The sequence below is a fragment of the Syngnathus leptorhynchus genome, chromosome 5 (assembly GCF_054491065.1).
Source record: "Syngnathus leptorhynchus isolate UIUO chromosome 5, UIUO_Slep, whole genome shotgun sequence".
Lineage (NCBI taxonomy): Eukaryota > Metazoa > Chordata > Actinopteri > Syngnathiformes > Syngnathidae > Syngnathus > Syngnathus leptorhynchus.
In genome coordinates, this window is record NC_141199.1 from 15,582,433 (window position 1) to 15,596,584 (window position 14,152).

The window sequence follows — 14,152 nt, forward strand, 5'->3', positions numbered from 1 at the left end:
GCAATCATCTCGGACAGCAAAGATATTCAATACAAAAATGACTTTCTCAACCCACCAAGCAAAGTAAAGAAAAAATAAATATATCAGGCGGCGAACGTTTTCATTATTCCAGATATGATTTCAAAAATATTGTGGCTATTCTGAGCTGACGGCTATGTCGGATATTGGCTACGTATATTAGTACTAGTCCATGAGCACAAGGTGGCAGCATAACCCACAAAATCATCTGGGTGATGGTTTACTATTAAAAATCATTCCTTTAAACTGTCAAAGGCACATAAATACCACTAAGCTATCCAGCCATCCATTCTAAAGAAATAAATATGTACTGAGCTATCTTGCGCAACTAGAGTTTGGCTATGAATGAACAAATGGTTTAGCTACCAAAAAAAGGGAGGAATGTAACATGCTTGCCTTAGAATATTGATCGCATCCATCCTTGCCCAGACTTCTCCGCGGGAGTATTGATGACTCGGCAGTCTGGTTGGCTGCACTTCTTTGCTCTGTATGGGAACAGGCACAGGCATTGAGAAAAATGCTCAGAGTGCATCGCATCCAGTTATGCAGATGCAGATAGATTGGTTTCTATAGTGTGACAGTTTTTTTTTCCTTTATTTCTGTCAGCATTGCTAATTTACACAGTCTGCTATTTTGTGACAGGGCACTCTGGAGGGAGTGACATTAGAAAATGACTCGCCCTCGCCAACTCCTAGACGTAGAGTTATTGATTAAAGTAGAAGCAAAAGTTTTGGAAGGTTTGCGAGGGTTAGGGTAGGAAAGAAAAAGAACTGTGGTCATCAATCAACATGATTAAAAGTAATGACGCAGATGTCGGTGCATTTTTTTTTTCCCCGACATCAGCGTTAAATTCTTAAAAGCAGAAATTCTTATATCATCTATCGTGTTTCAGAAAGTGGAGCCTCAGTTGCTTGAAAGTGGCTTTGGATAGTTACCCAGCCAAGATGGTCACGATCATCAATGGAGGAGAAGTTGATATATTTTGTAATGACCAGTCAGTCAGGTGTATTGAGCGGAGAGAATTCGCACAAAAGTTACATTGCGAAAAACGTCTTAACCAATAACAAAAGATTCACTTGGTTGTTTCATTTCACACTTGATGTGACGCTTGCTCAGACGTAAACCAATAACAAAAGATTCACTTGTTTTTTTTTCATCATGACCCATTTAACTACCATTGAGCAGTCCCAGGTAAGGTAAGAAGCGACAAAGGAGGGAAGAAAGGAAAGTGTGAAAGAAGACAGAGAAGTAAGCAAAGGAAGGAATCATGTATTTAAAAAAAAAAGAGCATCTAAGGGAAATGAAGGCAAAAAAATGAAAATAAAAGGGGTGGAAGTGCATGGGAAAAATGTAAATGCAATAAAATAGTAACTTCACTTTCCAATGATTCACCTGTGTTGTGTAATGCATAATGTAAGACCTATGCTTTTAACAAGCGCTAAAATTGCCTCATTTTGAGACAAAATGCCCACTTTTAACATGATATTTTGGTTTGCCCATGTTTGTAGCACTGTTTCTATTTTCAAATGTATACAAAATTGACTATATTTAGAAAAATAGCTTGCCTTTGAACGTACGATAAAATACTCACCGTGTAACTTTGGCTCCTACTTCGGTTCGAGCGCAAAATGTCGGCGAGTAGTCGCTCATTTCTCCTCCCTGTCGGTTGTTTGGCGCAAAAACAAGCAGCCAAAAAGAGGGAGGGAGGGCAAGGAAAGGAAAGAGAGGAAAGGGAGGTCGGCGAAGAGGAAATGCGGTTCAACTGGGCTGTGCCTTCTTCAAACTATCCCGGCTGCAGTTGACTCGCCATTTCTCAATTTTGGGAGTCTTGTTTTTGTGTTTACTCACTTTTGTTGTCTCTGGACATTTATGTGTTTTCCAACCGGAATGTCCCGACTAGGCTGCTAAACACTAGACGCCTAATAATGGCTTCGATAGTCGGCAAAGTTGCTGGGAGACTTTGGGGATTACGTCTTGGTGCTCGTTGCCCCGCGTTGAAAGCTCACCGTCCGGTGATATGTCTTCACAAGGTAATGGACGCTCGCTTGTTTATTCAACGCACAAAGAGACTCATTATTGTATTGTTTAGTCATTTGAACGCCACTTCCTCTTGCGGTACGAAATAACATTAGTTTGACACGTGGGAAGGACCGCCTCCAAAGTGTACCAGCGAATTCAAAACAAATCATTTAAACAGGATGTGCACAAATAAGTTGAAACTTGTACCTTTTTAACGGAAAACCATATGATGCTACAAGATGGCGCCAAAGAAGAAGTAATTAGCATCAAAGTATGTTTGAAGTGATACGTCTTCATTGTTAAAGATCTTTGTATGTCAGGGAGGAGCAAAGTTTAGCCTGGGTTGTCAGTGGAAATGATGAAGAGTGCTTTGCTTGTATTTCTGATGGATTTTTTTTTTTTCAAAATTAAATCACCTTTAAGGCAATTAATTTTCAAATATATTGGCGTCAGATGATGAGCTTGAAATGATGTGATCATAGTTTGTGGTGTATACTATATATTGTTGACACTATTAATATATAAACAAGAGAAATGTTGTTTCTGTAAATTGGGTATTTACTGTAATGATGTTTGATGCATTATAATTATAATAATCATTATTATTACATCATCTTGTAGAGTAGAATATTGGAACATGCATCCACGTTTCTGCCTTGCCTCCAAAGCATTATTAGGTTATGTTTTTTCTTTTTTTCTTCTGTGCACGGCAAATAGAACCTAATAAATTATTCAAGTCCATTACTAGTTGGCGGGGTTACGGCGTACACCAGCTCATCACAACAGTGGTCATTCAATTACTTTTCAGTTCGAGCCCCCGTCTCGGAAGACAAACCGCAATTAGGCTTTAAAGTCTGTTTTTAGGCAGTGATGAATGGTTTGCTTTGCCCACCATGCCCGACAACACCGCATTGCTACACCAACACATTCAAAATACAGCTGAATATGCTCTCTTGTGAAACGGGGAGGGGCTACATAAAGTGTCCCATCTCTGATTTATCGATCGGCTGTTAAAGTGCCATCTCTTTACTATCCGTGTGATCATCCATGACCATCAGCGTAGAGAAGGACGAATATATCGCCAGCGACCGACCGAGAAGCAAAGTGAGCGTTCTATCAAGGTTCACGCTCACCTTTCATTTTGATTAAGATGAGCCAGTGCGTTCGTTACGGGACAGTGGGCGCAACCTCTGAGTCACTTCCTAAATGTGGACTATTTTTTCCCGTGGAGAAAATAAAGGGAATCCTTCTTCTTGGGTCACACTTGGGCCTCTATAAAAGTCTTATTGTATGATTTGAGATAGAATATAGATCATCTAGCTCCACCAGTGTTTGTAAGGAGTCTGAGTGGTCAGAGATTCCAGTCTCTTCACCTTCTAGTTTTGAAAATGTTCTCGCTTGCACTTTCTTGTTGTGGATTTTCAAAGCTGTGTTTCTCCTACAAAGTTGCTCGGTTCAACGCTTTGCTGCCTGCACTTCATTACAATGACAGCTGGGAATAATTGAATTTTCTTCCATAGTGGCTGTCTTGTTACCCCCCCTCAAGCCTTTGTGAGTTCAATCCCCCCCCCCCCCACCACCACCACCACCATTCTCCATTCCTGCAATGTACACCAGCCATTCAAATTACTGATCACCCACTGTATCCATACCTGGAGTAGCGTATCTCACTGTGACGGGATTCATCAAGCGGTCGAGCCCCAGGCAGAATGAGCCGCCTGTCGCTGTGCTCATCATCGCCAATCTCTCAGGCGGGAAGGTGGGGGGGTATTTGTTTAACGCAACCAGACGGCATTTTGTCACTTTTCGGCCTTGGCTGACTCCCATAAATAGGAAAGGGCGGGGGGGCAGCTGAAGGTTTATTGTGATCATACTGAGCAAATGTGCAGCAATAAAATGAATTCCAAACTGCACTGTTCATTTAAGAAGAAAAAAAATTCCCTGTCTTTGCGAACCTGTAGAGTCACATGACTAGGCGGATCCTTTATGTAGCTTGTTCGGTCTTGTTGGTGTTTGCGTTTCGTCCTGAGGTAACACGTTCTTTCTCATTCAGCAGCCAACCTCAATTTTGTTTCGAGTTCCGACACAATGTGGACATAATGAAAACAGAAATGATCACATTTTGGCCGTCGTAATACCTTTTCATCGTTCTTAACTGAATGAATTAGCTATCCACTATCATATATATATATATATATATATATATATATATATATATATATATATATATATATATATATATATATATATATATATATTAATATTTTTTTAATATGACCAACATATCATTCTTTGGCATAATCCCTTCATTTTCTCCGCCCACAGTGGGGCCGCAAAGCAAAACGCATCAGTCGTCGGTCTAAGTTATTAAATACTGAGCCGCGTCTGCTCCTGAATAATAAAATAGCTGTTACACGGCAAAATTAGAATTCCATTGGTTTATATTATGTCCACCTCCAGAACGTCAGTTTGGTCTTTTCACTGTGGGCTACTTCCCCGGCTCGCCTTTTAATTTGATATTGATTGAATTGTAGACTTGCTGGAGGACAAAAGGTGATTTGAAAACTGGGCTTGGTTTCTTCACAGCCCCAAGATGTCACTTGAATAGAAAGATGTATTCACTATAAATAAGATAGTATTTGATTTAAGAAGTCAGCCTGGGGTCAAAGCAGACAAATGTAAGTATACGTCAATATCGATATTCTGTTTATGAGCCAGAAGTGTTTTCATACAAGTATTTATGGTACAAATTAATTCCATTTGGCATGCCAAAAACTACCAAACCACTTTTTACTCCAACCCAGCAAAAAAAATGTGAACAGCCTGGATCACAGTTGCCAATGAATCCATTTAATTTCATTGAGACTGTGCATATGCCCATAATGAGTCTTGGCACTATGATTATTGCTACGTCTATCTGAATTATTACATTCATGTCGTTAAAATGCCAACTCCTGCTTTCTAGGTGTGTATGCTTGGCGGCGCCCGCTGAATCTCAACTAGGGCGTCGGTGCTGACTGCCAAAGAAACGAACTGTTCCCCCGCGGATGAGTGAACGTGCCGTTTATTGCGATACAAATATTAGAAAATGTGAGGCAAAATCATGCGCTGGCAAAAAGTTTCACTTTCAATCAGCACAACCTGCACTCTGAGTGAGGCTGGTGGGATTCCATGTCATTAAGCAAGGGGGATAAAATCCACTGCTAATTTTTTTTTTTTTTTATGAAGTGGAAAAAATGTACATGTCATCATTTCTTCCCAGGTTTTGTTTTTCCATTCTCATCCCTGCCGGTTTAAACAACAAGAGAGTACTTTTAGTCATTATGGATTAATGATCTTGCCTTTCTAGGTGCCTCTGCTTGGAGCTTATCAGGCTGTATTCTGCAGCACACGCCCGCCCCCTACAGGTAATTGTGGTTACTGCATGCATTATGACTTCTACCACTACAATAATAATTATTTCCCGCCGCAGCAAGAGTTCTGTAATTCTTGCTAGATTAATTTTCGAACCCCCATAAAAATTGTTTCATGAAAATATTGTTTTTTTTTCTTTGTCAGAAGCTTTGCTCATGTACAAGCACGGGCGCTTGGCTTTGGAGGTTCCGCTGACGTGCAGGAGCGAGACGTGCCTTTTCTTTCTGCAGCCCATGCTCATGACGGTGGGCGACCTGATCGGCGAGCTGCAGAGGGAAGACCCCGGCGCCGCAGTCGCTGTGCTTTCCAAAGGTACCTACTCAAATTCAACCCCCGCCACTAGCCAGGTGCCGTTTGCCGGCATGTCGTCAAACGGGTTCTGCGGAAGCGCGGCGGAGAACCAAAGCCAAGCCACAAAGGCCTGAGAAATTTTGAGTGGATGCTTTCAAAACAAACACTTGACTACAAGTCAATTGTCGATCAGGTTACAAAAATGAATTAAGTTGAATTTGTTTATTTTTTCACTCTGTTTAAAGAAAAAAAATTATAACTTACCATTAGGGGATGCTCACAATGTTGAAATGTGTTGGACATTTTTGGGAAAGTGAGAGTGATTTTCTGGTGTGCTATTATAGTGGTTGTTGCACTCGGTAATTAATTTTGACGTGACTTTTGTGCTCTATGATGGTAATTTGCAGTGCATTAGGTTATTGGATACCTCCCAGTTGCCACTAAATTCTCAAGCTGAATGTGATCGTGGGCCACTACATCATTCTTAAGTCATGCTGACTCTGCATATTTTACAAAGTACAGCTAACTTGGCGCTGATACCACCTGGAATGGAATGCTTTCCAATTCCAAGTAAGGTTGCCATGGAGACTGCTCAGCAATGGAATGAAACTTGTAACACTTGAACAGATAAACAGACTTAACAAGGCAAGGCGTTTGTTTAGTTAAGTCTTCCCTAGTGGCTATTTTACATCTGTTTAGCATTTCGATTGTATTTTCACGACTTATTTTGATTCGGGCAGATGGTGAACGTGTAGCCTACACCACGCTGATAGAAGCCCTCCTGATAGACAAACACTTCCAACTGGTCATCAACGACACGGTTTACAATGTCCACGCACCTGAGAAAGGTACAAACAAAATCGACACGATGGACATTATAAATGCGCCTTGAGCACCGTCCGCTTTGCTTCCAGTGAGCAAGTCCAGCGAGCACGCCCTGCAGCTGGACGACATGAAGCACGTGGTGCATCTTCTGCACACGGCTCTACACCTGCCCGAGCATCAACTGCTTCAAGAGCGTCAGCTGCTGGAGAGATTGGACAGCCTCAAACAGGAGTTGTCCCCTCTGGAGAAGGTGTGCCCAAACACTTGATATCCAATAGAATGAAAATAGTATCGAGAATCGGTGAAGCAGCGTGTGGCTCTCATCACTGGTTATTTGAATGTTCTGAACCACGAAACTGCTCAGTTTGTCAGAAGACCTTGTAGTCTGACAGCACTTGCGGCCACATTCTTTATCCTCTACGTAGAAGGACTAAATTGGATAATGTCTGCTGTGATTTGCACCTTGTCCTAACATTTTCCTTGTGGTCAGATGAAAGCGCAGCTGTCTCACACGGCCGAGTTGCAAACATCTAGGGCGGTTTGGACGGGCTTGGCGCTTTTGTCCGTGCAGGGCGGCGCCCTGGCCTGGCTCACATGGTGGGTGTACTCATGGGACGTCATGGAGCCCGTCACCTATTTTGTGACGTACGCCACGAGCATGGGGGCTTTCGCCTACTACGTCCTCACGAAGGAGGTAAGCGAGGCAAATTCTGTCCTACACACAATAGATTTGTCATTTTCCTCCATTTCTTGTTTCTTTTTCCAGGATTATGTCTACCCTGGTGCCAAAGATAGACAGTTCTTGCGTTACTTCTACAAGGGAGCTAGCAGGAAGAAGTTCAATGTGGGAAAGTACAACGAACTTAAAGATGAGCTGGCTGAGGTATGTTGTGATTGCTACAAGCGCAGACATGTCACCTTTTCACAAGATTCTGCATTAGTCTTATAGTTGACTGCGATACGATACACTCATGAATTATGCAAATGAAATGCAAATTTCTCTGTATTCAATATGACCTAAACATGTTCCAGGTGGAGGATGACCTGAAACGCCTGCGTAATCCGACACAGCTTCAACTCCCCATCGAGCAGATCCACTCCAAGCCATGATTACATCACAGAGCAAAAAGAAAGCAAACACTTTCGCTTTATTTTCATAATGCTGCATTTTTAATCGGAGACATAAAGGAGAGTTGATTTTGGAAGGGGGGAGGGGGCAGATCTGAACGAACTGGAAAATTGAAATAAAATTCATTTGCTGAATCGGTTTGTCACAGACTTTTGCAGTAATACAGTCGAGTAAGATGTGACTGGAATTTAAGAGTTGTTCTGTTTTTCCCTGAGTCATACAGTACATCATGTGACTTAATTTTTTTTTATTTTTTTTTTAATGGATACACACCCATACTCCCTGAGGTACAGTCATAAGTGTCAGCTGCTGTTTTGGGTGCAAAAAAAACCCCATCATTTTTTGGAATACAAGTTTGGCAACTGACATGACTCGAAAGACTAATACAGACACATGCAAATACATGAATTCCCTTTTTCTTTTGGTCAAACAGCATATTTAAGAAAAATCACAAAATGATAAAGGATGGCCAAACTGCACGATTAATATGTAAAACTTATTGCTATTAGAATCTGACGTACTATGCTAAAATGATTGTAGGGGTGCCCAATTTGTCACTTAATTACGCACATCAATAACACACAAATTAATGGACAGCATCACCATACCATGTTTTGATTCTAAAACTGAAGGGGAAGAGTTTTCTTAAGCTTGTATCTCACGGAGCTGCAAATTCTTATGAATGCTTGCAAACGTAGCAAATTTGGGCTTTTCGTCATAGCTTGTTAACGGTTGCTTAAAGGTTGCAAAAGGCAAACAGCGAGGTCATTTTTCCAAACAAGCACAAACTGCCCCTCAAGACTCAAAAAGGCCGTTTCCGCAAATCTGTTTACTGTTGTATTTACGTTCACACGGGAAACGGAATGAAAAATTGGGCAATTAGGCATGAGAATGTATAAAAAACAAAACATGGAATCTTTTCTGTGATTAAGATGGACGCAACAAGTGACTAAATTCCTACTTTTTGGGGCGGAAGTAGAGCTTTTTGGTGAGCATGGAAGCGAAGCAGGGCACCTGCTTTTTGCCGATGGAATCCCTGTCCTTGCTACCCAAAACGCTCCTGGCCGATACCATGCGGTTGACAAGCGTCAGGAGTTCGGTGAATTCCAGAGAGTCGCCGTACTTCCTCAACAGCTCGCACAGGTCCTGAATGTACCACGAGCCATTCACCGTATCGCGATGCGAGTAGTAACCTTGAGAGTGAAATACCGCCAACATGACGGTTAAAACGCTTTACGGTGAACTGATTCTAAAACGCCTTCAAATGTGAGCTCATTTTGTTTTCTTGATGGGTGTACCACTATTCATCAAAACGGGTACAAAAAGGTTTCTTACCTTCCGCCACCGAGTAGCACATGATGAAATCGGCTCCTGCCGGCAGCGTGTGAACAGCGCTGGCGTCGACAACCACCTCGCTGGTCTTCAACTCGCTGTCCACGGCGTCACAAGGCATCACGGGCTCATCGTGTTTGTCCCCGCGACACGCCTGGAGATGGACAGACATTTTCATTTGTATCTGGCAGAGCGATAACTGCGCCGGTGACTAGTTGCGGTGCGTACCTGCCAAACGAAGATTTTGGGCTTCCCGACCAGGCTCGGGCACTTGTCTCCTTTGAAGAGCGACGTGATGTGCTGGATGCTGATCTTGCCGTCGTAGGTGTACACGTGCTCGTCCTCGCCGTGGCTCAGAAAAACGAGCAGGAAGCAATCGGCATCCGAGTGGTTATCCTCGGCGGCTGGTCGGACATGAGTAACTTGTCTTATTTGTTATCAGTATTTACAAAATGTACATTGGGTTCATCTATGACTTTTGTTTACGAAAATCTGAGAACTGTGAAATTGTCTTAGAGTAGAAGAAGCTGAGTTATAAGCGATCACCTTTATGGATTATCTCCAAGACTTCCTCGTTTTTGTAGTTTTCGTAAACCTTCACCTCAAAGTTGAGTGCCTTCAGCCTGGAAAAGACAAAGCAATGAGCGACAAGTTTTTGGGAAAAATGGAGATAATTTATCTCTACCTGATCTGCAGGTGGTAGCAGTCAGCGTTGGTGCCGTGCCGGTCGTTCATGCCGAGGCGCCAAAAGAAGCGTTCCTGATTAAAAATGAGCGCCTGGCCTCTTCGTTTGTATTCCATCTTGTATTCCTCGGCGGGGTCCAAAAGCAATTCTCTGTGCGATCATCAACACTGAATATTTAAGGCGGGAACAAGCAGAAGCTTTGCAAGAGAAAATATAAGACAACCTTCCGAAAGCATCCGTCTCCGTAAGATTCTGGACGCATAGATCTGAAATGACAAAAAAAAAAAACATTAACTTCAATCCAACAACTGCGGAAGTAAGTTTTTTCTTTGTTAGTCAACTACAGGTGCATCAGCGCTAACAGCACAAAGGTCAAGCAGCCATTGTTAGTTCAGCTTAGAGTGCTAGCTGCTTTCAATAACAGGCTGACTGCTGGAGAAAGATGACACCCATGTTTATATAAATCAGGATTTTTTTTTGGTTCACAAACTTCATGAAATTAAAGTAAAGCAGCTCTGGGGCCATTTTAATTTTTGGTTTATGAAAAAAAAAAATTGTCAGCTTTCAAAACTTCAAAACAATTGTCTTCCACAAATACAAAGATGTGTCATTAAACTCTTTTGAATATTTTTTGTTGTTTTGTTTACAAAATCATACACTAGCTTCATTCAAGCCTCCATATTTATGAAAACAATTCCAATCCAATGAAAAGTCCAATGAAAAGTAAGTATGTGCCAATTTTGGGATTTATTTTTGTCCATTATAAAATATCCCTGTTTTTTTTTATTATTTATTTTATTTTAGACCTCATTCCATGTAATAACGATATGCCATGCATGGATCATCTACCCATTACTTGACAGAACAAGGCAGAAGATAACTTGAACTATATTGACCACATTTTATGACGAAATATAACTACAGTACATTAATTCGTAACATTAAACAATAACATGAATATGAAGCCTGCTCGTGAACGAAAAAGGTTACCATGAGATATGAGGCGTGTTAAGGCAATGATTAACCCATTCACTGCACTTCTTTGTTTCATTTTCAAATCTTTTCCATGTGGTATACCTTTGTACTCAACCAAATAATACTTTAACGTGACTTTTCTGTCACTTACTCTTGCTGTCTGTGACGGTCGTATGGTCCATGGCAACCGTCGCTTCTTGAAGAAAAGAAGTTCAGAAAAAGAGAAATCAAACGTTGTATTAAAGAATGTTGTCTGGTGTCTTCAGAACACTTTTAAAAGAAAATGGCGTGACAGCTACCAGAGTTCTATCGCAACTATCGCTGATGCAGCTGACGATAATTATTCAAATGTTCACAAAGAAACATTTGCGTCCTTTACCCTCCGTATTCATATTCATAACACATATATGTACATTTAATATATATGTATATAAAAGCTCTTAAATGCTGTTTTACCTGGACAGCAGCGTTCTCCAATTCGGGACATGTTCGCTGCTTTATCTCACCTTCGCCGTGACAACAGCTCGCAAACTTATATTAGCCCCGCCTTTTTCCGCGCGCATTGGCCTAAAGGTCGGCGATCATTGGCTGCTCTAAGTTGTCAGTCAAATGTGACGCTTCCGCGTTACACCTCAATTCAAACTTCCAATCGGAAAATTTAATGAACTACAATTAATGATCCTCCCTTAACCCCCTCCACTTGTCTCTTTCACTTTTAAAATGTATTTCCTTTGTCTTTATCAATTATTTTCTGTCTTGTGCCCTTGTCTCCTTCCCACCTAGTTATCCTTGTATGTTTTTTTTGTTCCTTTGCTTGTGTCCCCCCCTTAAATTCTTTTCTCCTCTCCTTCTTGTGTCCTGATGTCTCTTCATTTTGGATAAACAGTATAAGTGTCCAGGGTAACAAATTGTCTCCTCAAGAGTGCACATTTGCATGCTCGGATCCTGTAATTAAGACGACATTGTTTATCATACCATGCAATCAGTGTCACATATCCAGAAAGTTGCTCAACACACTCCTAAAAGTCTGCTAAAGCACTGTGGCAGTGTATTTTAATGATTGACTGAATTACTAAAATGTTGCTAGATGTGGTGTGGGTAGTTCCACAGTTGATATTTTGATCTATGACTTACTGCGTTTCCTTCTCTGCATCTCTTTGGCGTCCTTCCCCTCTGTCTTTGTGTCTTGAATCCTGCCTCAGGGATTTTTTTGTGAGGTGTTGCATCAGACTTGCACTTTGGATGTGATTTTGTTTCAATTGTGACATCTTGTGTGTCTTGCTTGACAGGTTCTGCCGCCAATGTGAATATTTTCATAACTGTAGCCACTTCATTGACAGCAGAGTTTATAGAATGTAAATCGTTTGTCACTTCTCGCGAAGTGAAGGAGACGTTCCAACTAAAAAGTCGGTTTTCCAATGAAAGACAACACAAAGGTAATTAATAAATTATCTTAATTTTATTTGTTTAACTGAATAGATTACATCCTGCTAAAGCAAGGTACACTACACAGGGATTTTAACCATATTATAAGTGTGAAATGAGCAAAAAACAAAAACAAAACAAAAACAGCACACCACACACGTAGTACATGGTAGTACCAAGAGCAACCCGTGAGGGGCAGCACAGTGCCACAGAATACGTATATGAAAACTAGTCAAACAATTTTTTTTTTTTTAACCATAACTATAGAACACGTTTAACACTTACGATTGTTAGCCCAGATCATTTTTTTTAATTGAAGGGGAGGGAGTCTTAGTCTTTTGCAGTCGTCTGGGGGGAACGTGCGTGCCCCATTTTCCTGCCAAAGACCACCAATGAACCAATCCATTGAATAACACACACAAAAACATAAATAATTGAATGCATTTCAAATTATTTACATAATATCAGTCAAAAGTGAGGATTTATAGAGTCCGGTGTCAAAAAAGCAGCAGCAGCAGCATCACATCTAGCCCTGAGAAATGTCTACTGTTGTCATCAAAACAAACGTAGATCCAAAACTTGGTCACAGCTCCTTCTTCACCTCGTACTGACACATGCACGACTCTCGCTGGCTGTCCAAGTACGGTTTGCACCCCAAGTGCATCACGGCGTCGAATAGCAACGTCACGGTTGACTCGCACGCTGCACAACAAAAGGGCAAACTGAGATCACAAAAATACTTGTAAATAAAGCAAAATACACTCTTAAGGATCCATTTTTAAGTCAGCTTCATTATTATACGCTTTTAGTTTGACAAATACAAATAAGCTCTTCTGCACCCTCTGCTGGATACATCTGTGATCACACCTCACCATCTCTCACCTTGAACACTGTGGGCCAATCCCAGAGTACGTTGCACGTTCCTGCAGATGGTCTCCAGACAATCCTGGAACTGCTCGTCGCAGTCATGCTTGTCGCGGCCGCATGTGTCGTAGCAGCGGTCGTGCTGGTTGCAGCATTTGGTCATGGATGGGATGCCAACGTCGAACTGGGAACGGAAGATCATTTCACATTGCTGACATTTGTAAACTAATATTGACAAGTGGACATGTCAATTTTGTGTCACTGGTGGTTGGTAGAAGAACTCCTTTTCATGCATGCATGTATACAAAACTTTTTGTTTTATTTTGAGTATCAGGCGCCACTATAATTTCATAGCGTTACCTGGATTCCAAACAGTGGCGTTCCACATCCGTTGGGCGGCGGCGGCTTGTACCCGGGACGAGGCACCGGCTTGTAACCTGAGAGGGGAGCAAAGGTGAAGCAGCTCCCAACTGTTATCTACCACAGTCTGATGAACACATCAGCAGTGTGAAATTTAACACATATACATGTATATACACACACATATATAAAATAACTAAATGATATGAAAATCAGCTTTACCGTCACTACATTTGTAACGACACATGCCGTCGTCACCGCCGAACAAGTCGAGAGCCGCGTTGAGATACGTGTCGATTTTATGGATGCCATTGCGTATCGTTTTCAGAGTCATTCGCCAGTCAGGAGTCTCCGCTTTCTGCTCACAGCAAGAAACAGAAGCCACGCAAATGACCAGGACGAAAACAACATGGCTTGTCGTTAGCATGACCCGCTAGATTAAAAACAAGAGCCGATAGTGATAGAGCGGTTAGTGCAGTTCAAATCGTCTTGAAGGCATTTTCGACTGTTTTCATTTTCTCGCTTGGAAATTCATTTCCGGGTTTCACGTGGTCACGTGACGTACGCTGCGTTCCAAAACATAAGGGATATTAAAATATGAAGACCACTAAGGGGTCAGTGAATGTTTATGTTATTATTTGACGCTAATGTTTTTTTTATTTTGAAAATTAAAGGACCTTGTTGGATTTCCGACTAGTCCCGAGAGGTGCACCTGTTCCCATTTCCGTGTAAAATGCAAGAACATTCTTTTTTCCAATCGTTATTGATAGCACCTGTGGATAAACCAATGAGAATGTGTGGAAGCTGTGACGATG

At 41.5% G+C, this 14,152-nt stretch overlaps 4 protein-coding genes across 11 annotated transcripts in view; 1 reads left to right on the plus strand and 3 right to left on the minus strand.

Annotated features, from left to right (window-relative positions):
- The window catches only part of lef1 (lymphoid enhancer-binding factor 1), a 60,028-nt gene extending 56,909 nt beyond the window's left edge, over positions 1-3,119 (minus strand). For 3 of the 4 annotated variants that reach the window (XM_085913102.1, XM_085913098.1, XM_085913099.1), the window contains exons 1-3: positions 1,867-3,119; positions 1,610-1,677; positions 415-503 (exon numbers count right to left, since the gene is read on the minus strand). The gene's annotated coding sequence lies outside the window, so the exon portion shown is untranslated. The remainder of the gene's footprint in view (positions 1-414; positions 504-1,609; positions 1,678-1,866) is intronic. The other variant, XM_085913100.1, reaches the window with a different exon arrangement.
- LOC147057250 (calcium uniporter protein, mitochondrial-like) lies at positions 1,693-7,830 on the plus strand. Of its 2 annotated transcripts, none has more exons than XM_085913104.1 (8): positions 1,693-2,048; positions 5,387-5,444; positions 5,599-5,763; positions 6,483-6,590; positions 6,657-6,817; positions 7,058-7,261; positions 7,334-7,450; positions 7,600-7,830. In XM_085913104.1, the coding sequence occupies exons 1-8, from the start codon at positions 1,944-1,946 to the stop codon at positions 7,675-7,677; spliced, it is 996 nt and encodes a 331-aa protein (XP_085769230.1). In that variant the 5' UTR covers positions 1,693-1,943; the 3' UTR covers positions 7,678-7,830. The 2 variants fall into 2 exon arrangements, with proteins under 2 accessions (XP_085769230.1, XP_085769229.1); XM_085913103.1 differs by having other exon boundaries at positions 1,694-2,048; positions 5,596-5,763.
- LOC147057251 (caspase-6-like) lies at positions 7,698-11,921 on the minus strand. Of its 3 annotated transcripts, XM_085913106.1 has the most exons (9): positions 11,823-11,892; positions 11,145-11,633; positions 10,840-10,884; positions 9,937-9,979; positions 9,714-9,863; positions 9,575-9,651; positions 9,257-9,432; positions 9,032-9,182; positions 7,698-8,889 (listed from the first exon to the last, which is right to left on the minus strand). In XM_085913106.1, the coding sequence occupies exons 2-9, from the start codon at positions 11,173-11,175 to the stop codon at positions 8,654-8,656; spliced, it is 909 nt and encodes a 302-aa protein (XP_085769232.1). In that variant the 5' UTR covers positions 11,176-11,633; positions 11,823-11,892; the 3' UTR covers positions 7,698-8,653. The 3 variants fall into 3 exon arrangements, with proteins under 3 accessions (XP_085769232.1, XP_085769234.1, XP_085769233.1); XM_085913108.1 differs by lacking the exon at positions 11,145-11,633 and having other exon boundaries at positions 11,823-11,921; XM_085913107.1 differs by lacking the exon at positions 11,823-11,892 and having other exon boundaries at positions 10,840-10,881; positions 11,145-11,791.
- Positions 11,922-12,128: 207 nt separating this feature from the next.
- On the minus strand, positions 12,129-14,084 carry pla2g12a (phospholipase A2, group XIIA). Of its 2 annotated transcripts, XM_085912218.1 has the most exons (5): positions 14,015-14,084; positions 13,560-13,695; positions 13,338-13,414; positions 12,996-13,161; positions 12,129-12,815 (listed from the first exon to the last, which is right to left on the minus strand). In XM_085912218.1, the coding sequence occupies exons 1-5, from the start codon at positions 14,057-14,059 to the stop codon at positions 12,697-12,699; spliced, it is 543 nt and encodes a 180-aa protein (XP_085768344.1). In that variant the 5' UTR covers positions 14,060-14,084; the 3' UTR covers positions 12,129-12,696. The 2 variants fall into 2 exon arrangements, with proteins under 2 accessions (XP_085768344.1, XP_085768343.1); XM_085912217.1 differs by lacking the exon at positions 14,015-14,084 and having other exon boundaries at positions 13,560-13,956.
- Positions 14,085-14,152: the final 68 nt, after the last annotated feature.

Coding starts and splice junctions, on each gene's coding strand:
- LOC147057251 (XM_085913106.1), bottom strand. CDS start 11,175: ATGTCCCGAATTGGAGAACGCTGCTGTCCAG. Junction 9,652..9,713: donor TGCTACCACCTGCAGATCAG/GTAGAGATAAAT, acceptor TGTCTTTTCCAG/GCTGAAGGCACTCAACTTTG. Junction 9,183..9,256: donor CCAAAATCTTCGTTTGGCAG/GTACGCACCGCA, acceptor GTCCATCTCCAG/GCGTGTCGCGGGGACAAACA.
- pla2g12a (XM_085912217.1), bottom strand. CDS start 13,764: ATGCTAACGACAAGCCATGTTGTTTTCGTCCTGGTCATTTGCGTGGCT. Junction 13,415..13,559: donor TCGTTACAAATGTAGTGACG/GTAAAGCTGATT, acceptor CTCCCCTCTCAG/GTTACAAGCCGGTGCCTCGT. Junction 12,816..12,995: donor ATTGGCCCACAGTGTTCAAG/GTGAGAGATGGT, acceptor TTTGTTGTGCAG/CGTGCGAGTCAACCGTGACG.
- LOC147057250 (XM_085913103.1), top strand. CDS start 1,944: ATGGCTTCGATAGTCGGCAAAGTTGCTGGGAGACTTTGGGGATTACGT. Junction 5,445..5,595: donor CACACGCCCGCCCCCTACAG/GTAATTGTGGTT, acceptor TTTCTTTGTCAG/AAGCTTTGCTCATGTACAAG. Junction 6,818..7,057: donor AGTTGTCCCCTCTGGAGAAG/GTGTGCCCAAAC, acceptor CCTTGTGGTCAG/ATGAAAGCGCAGCTGTCTCA.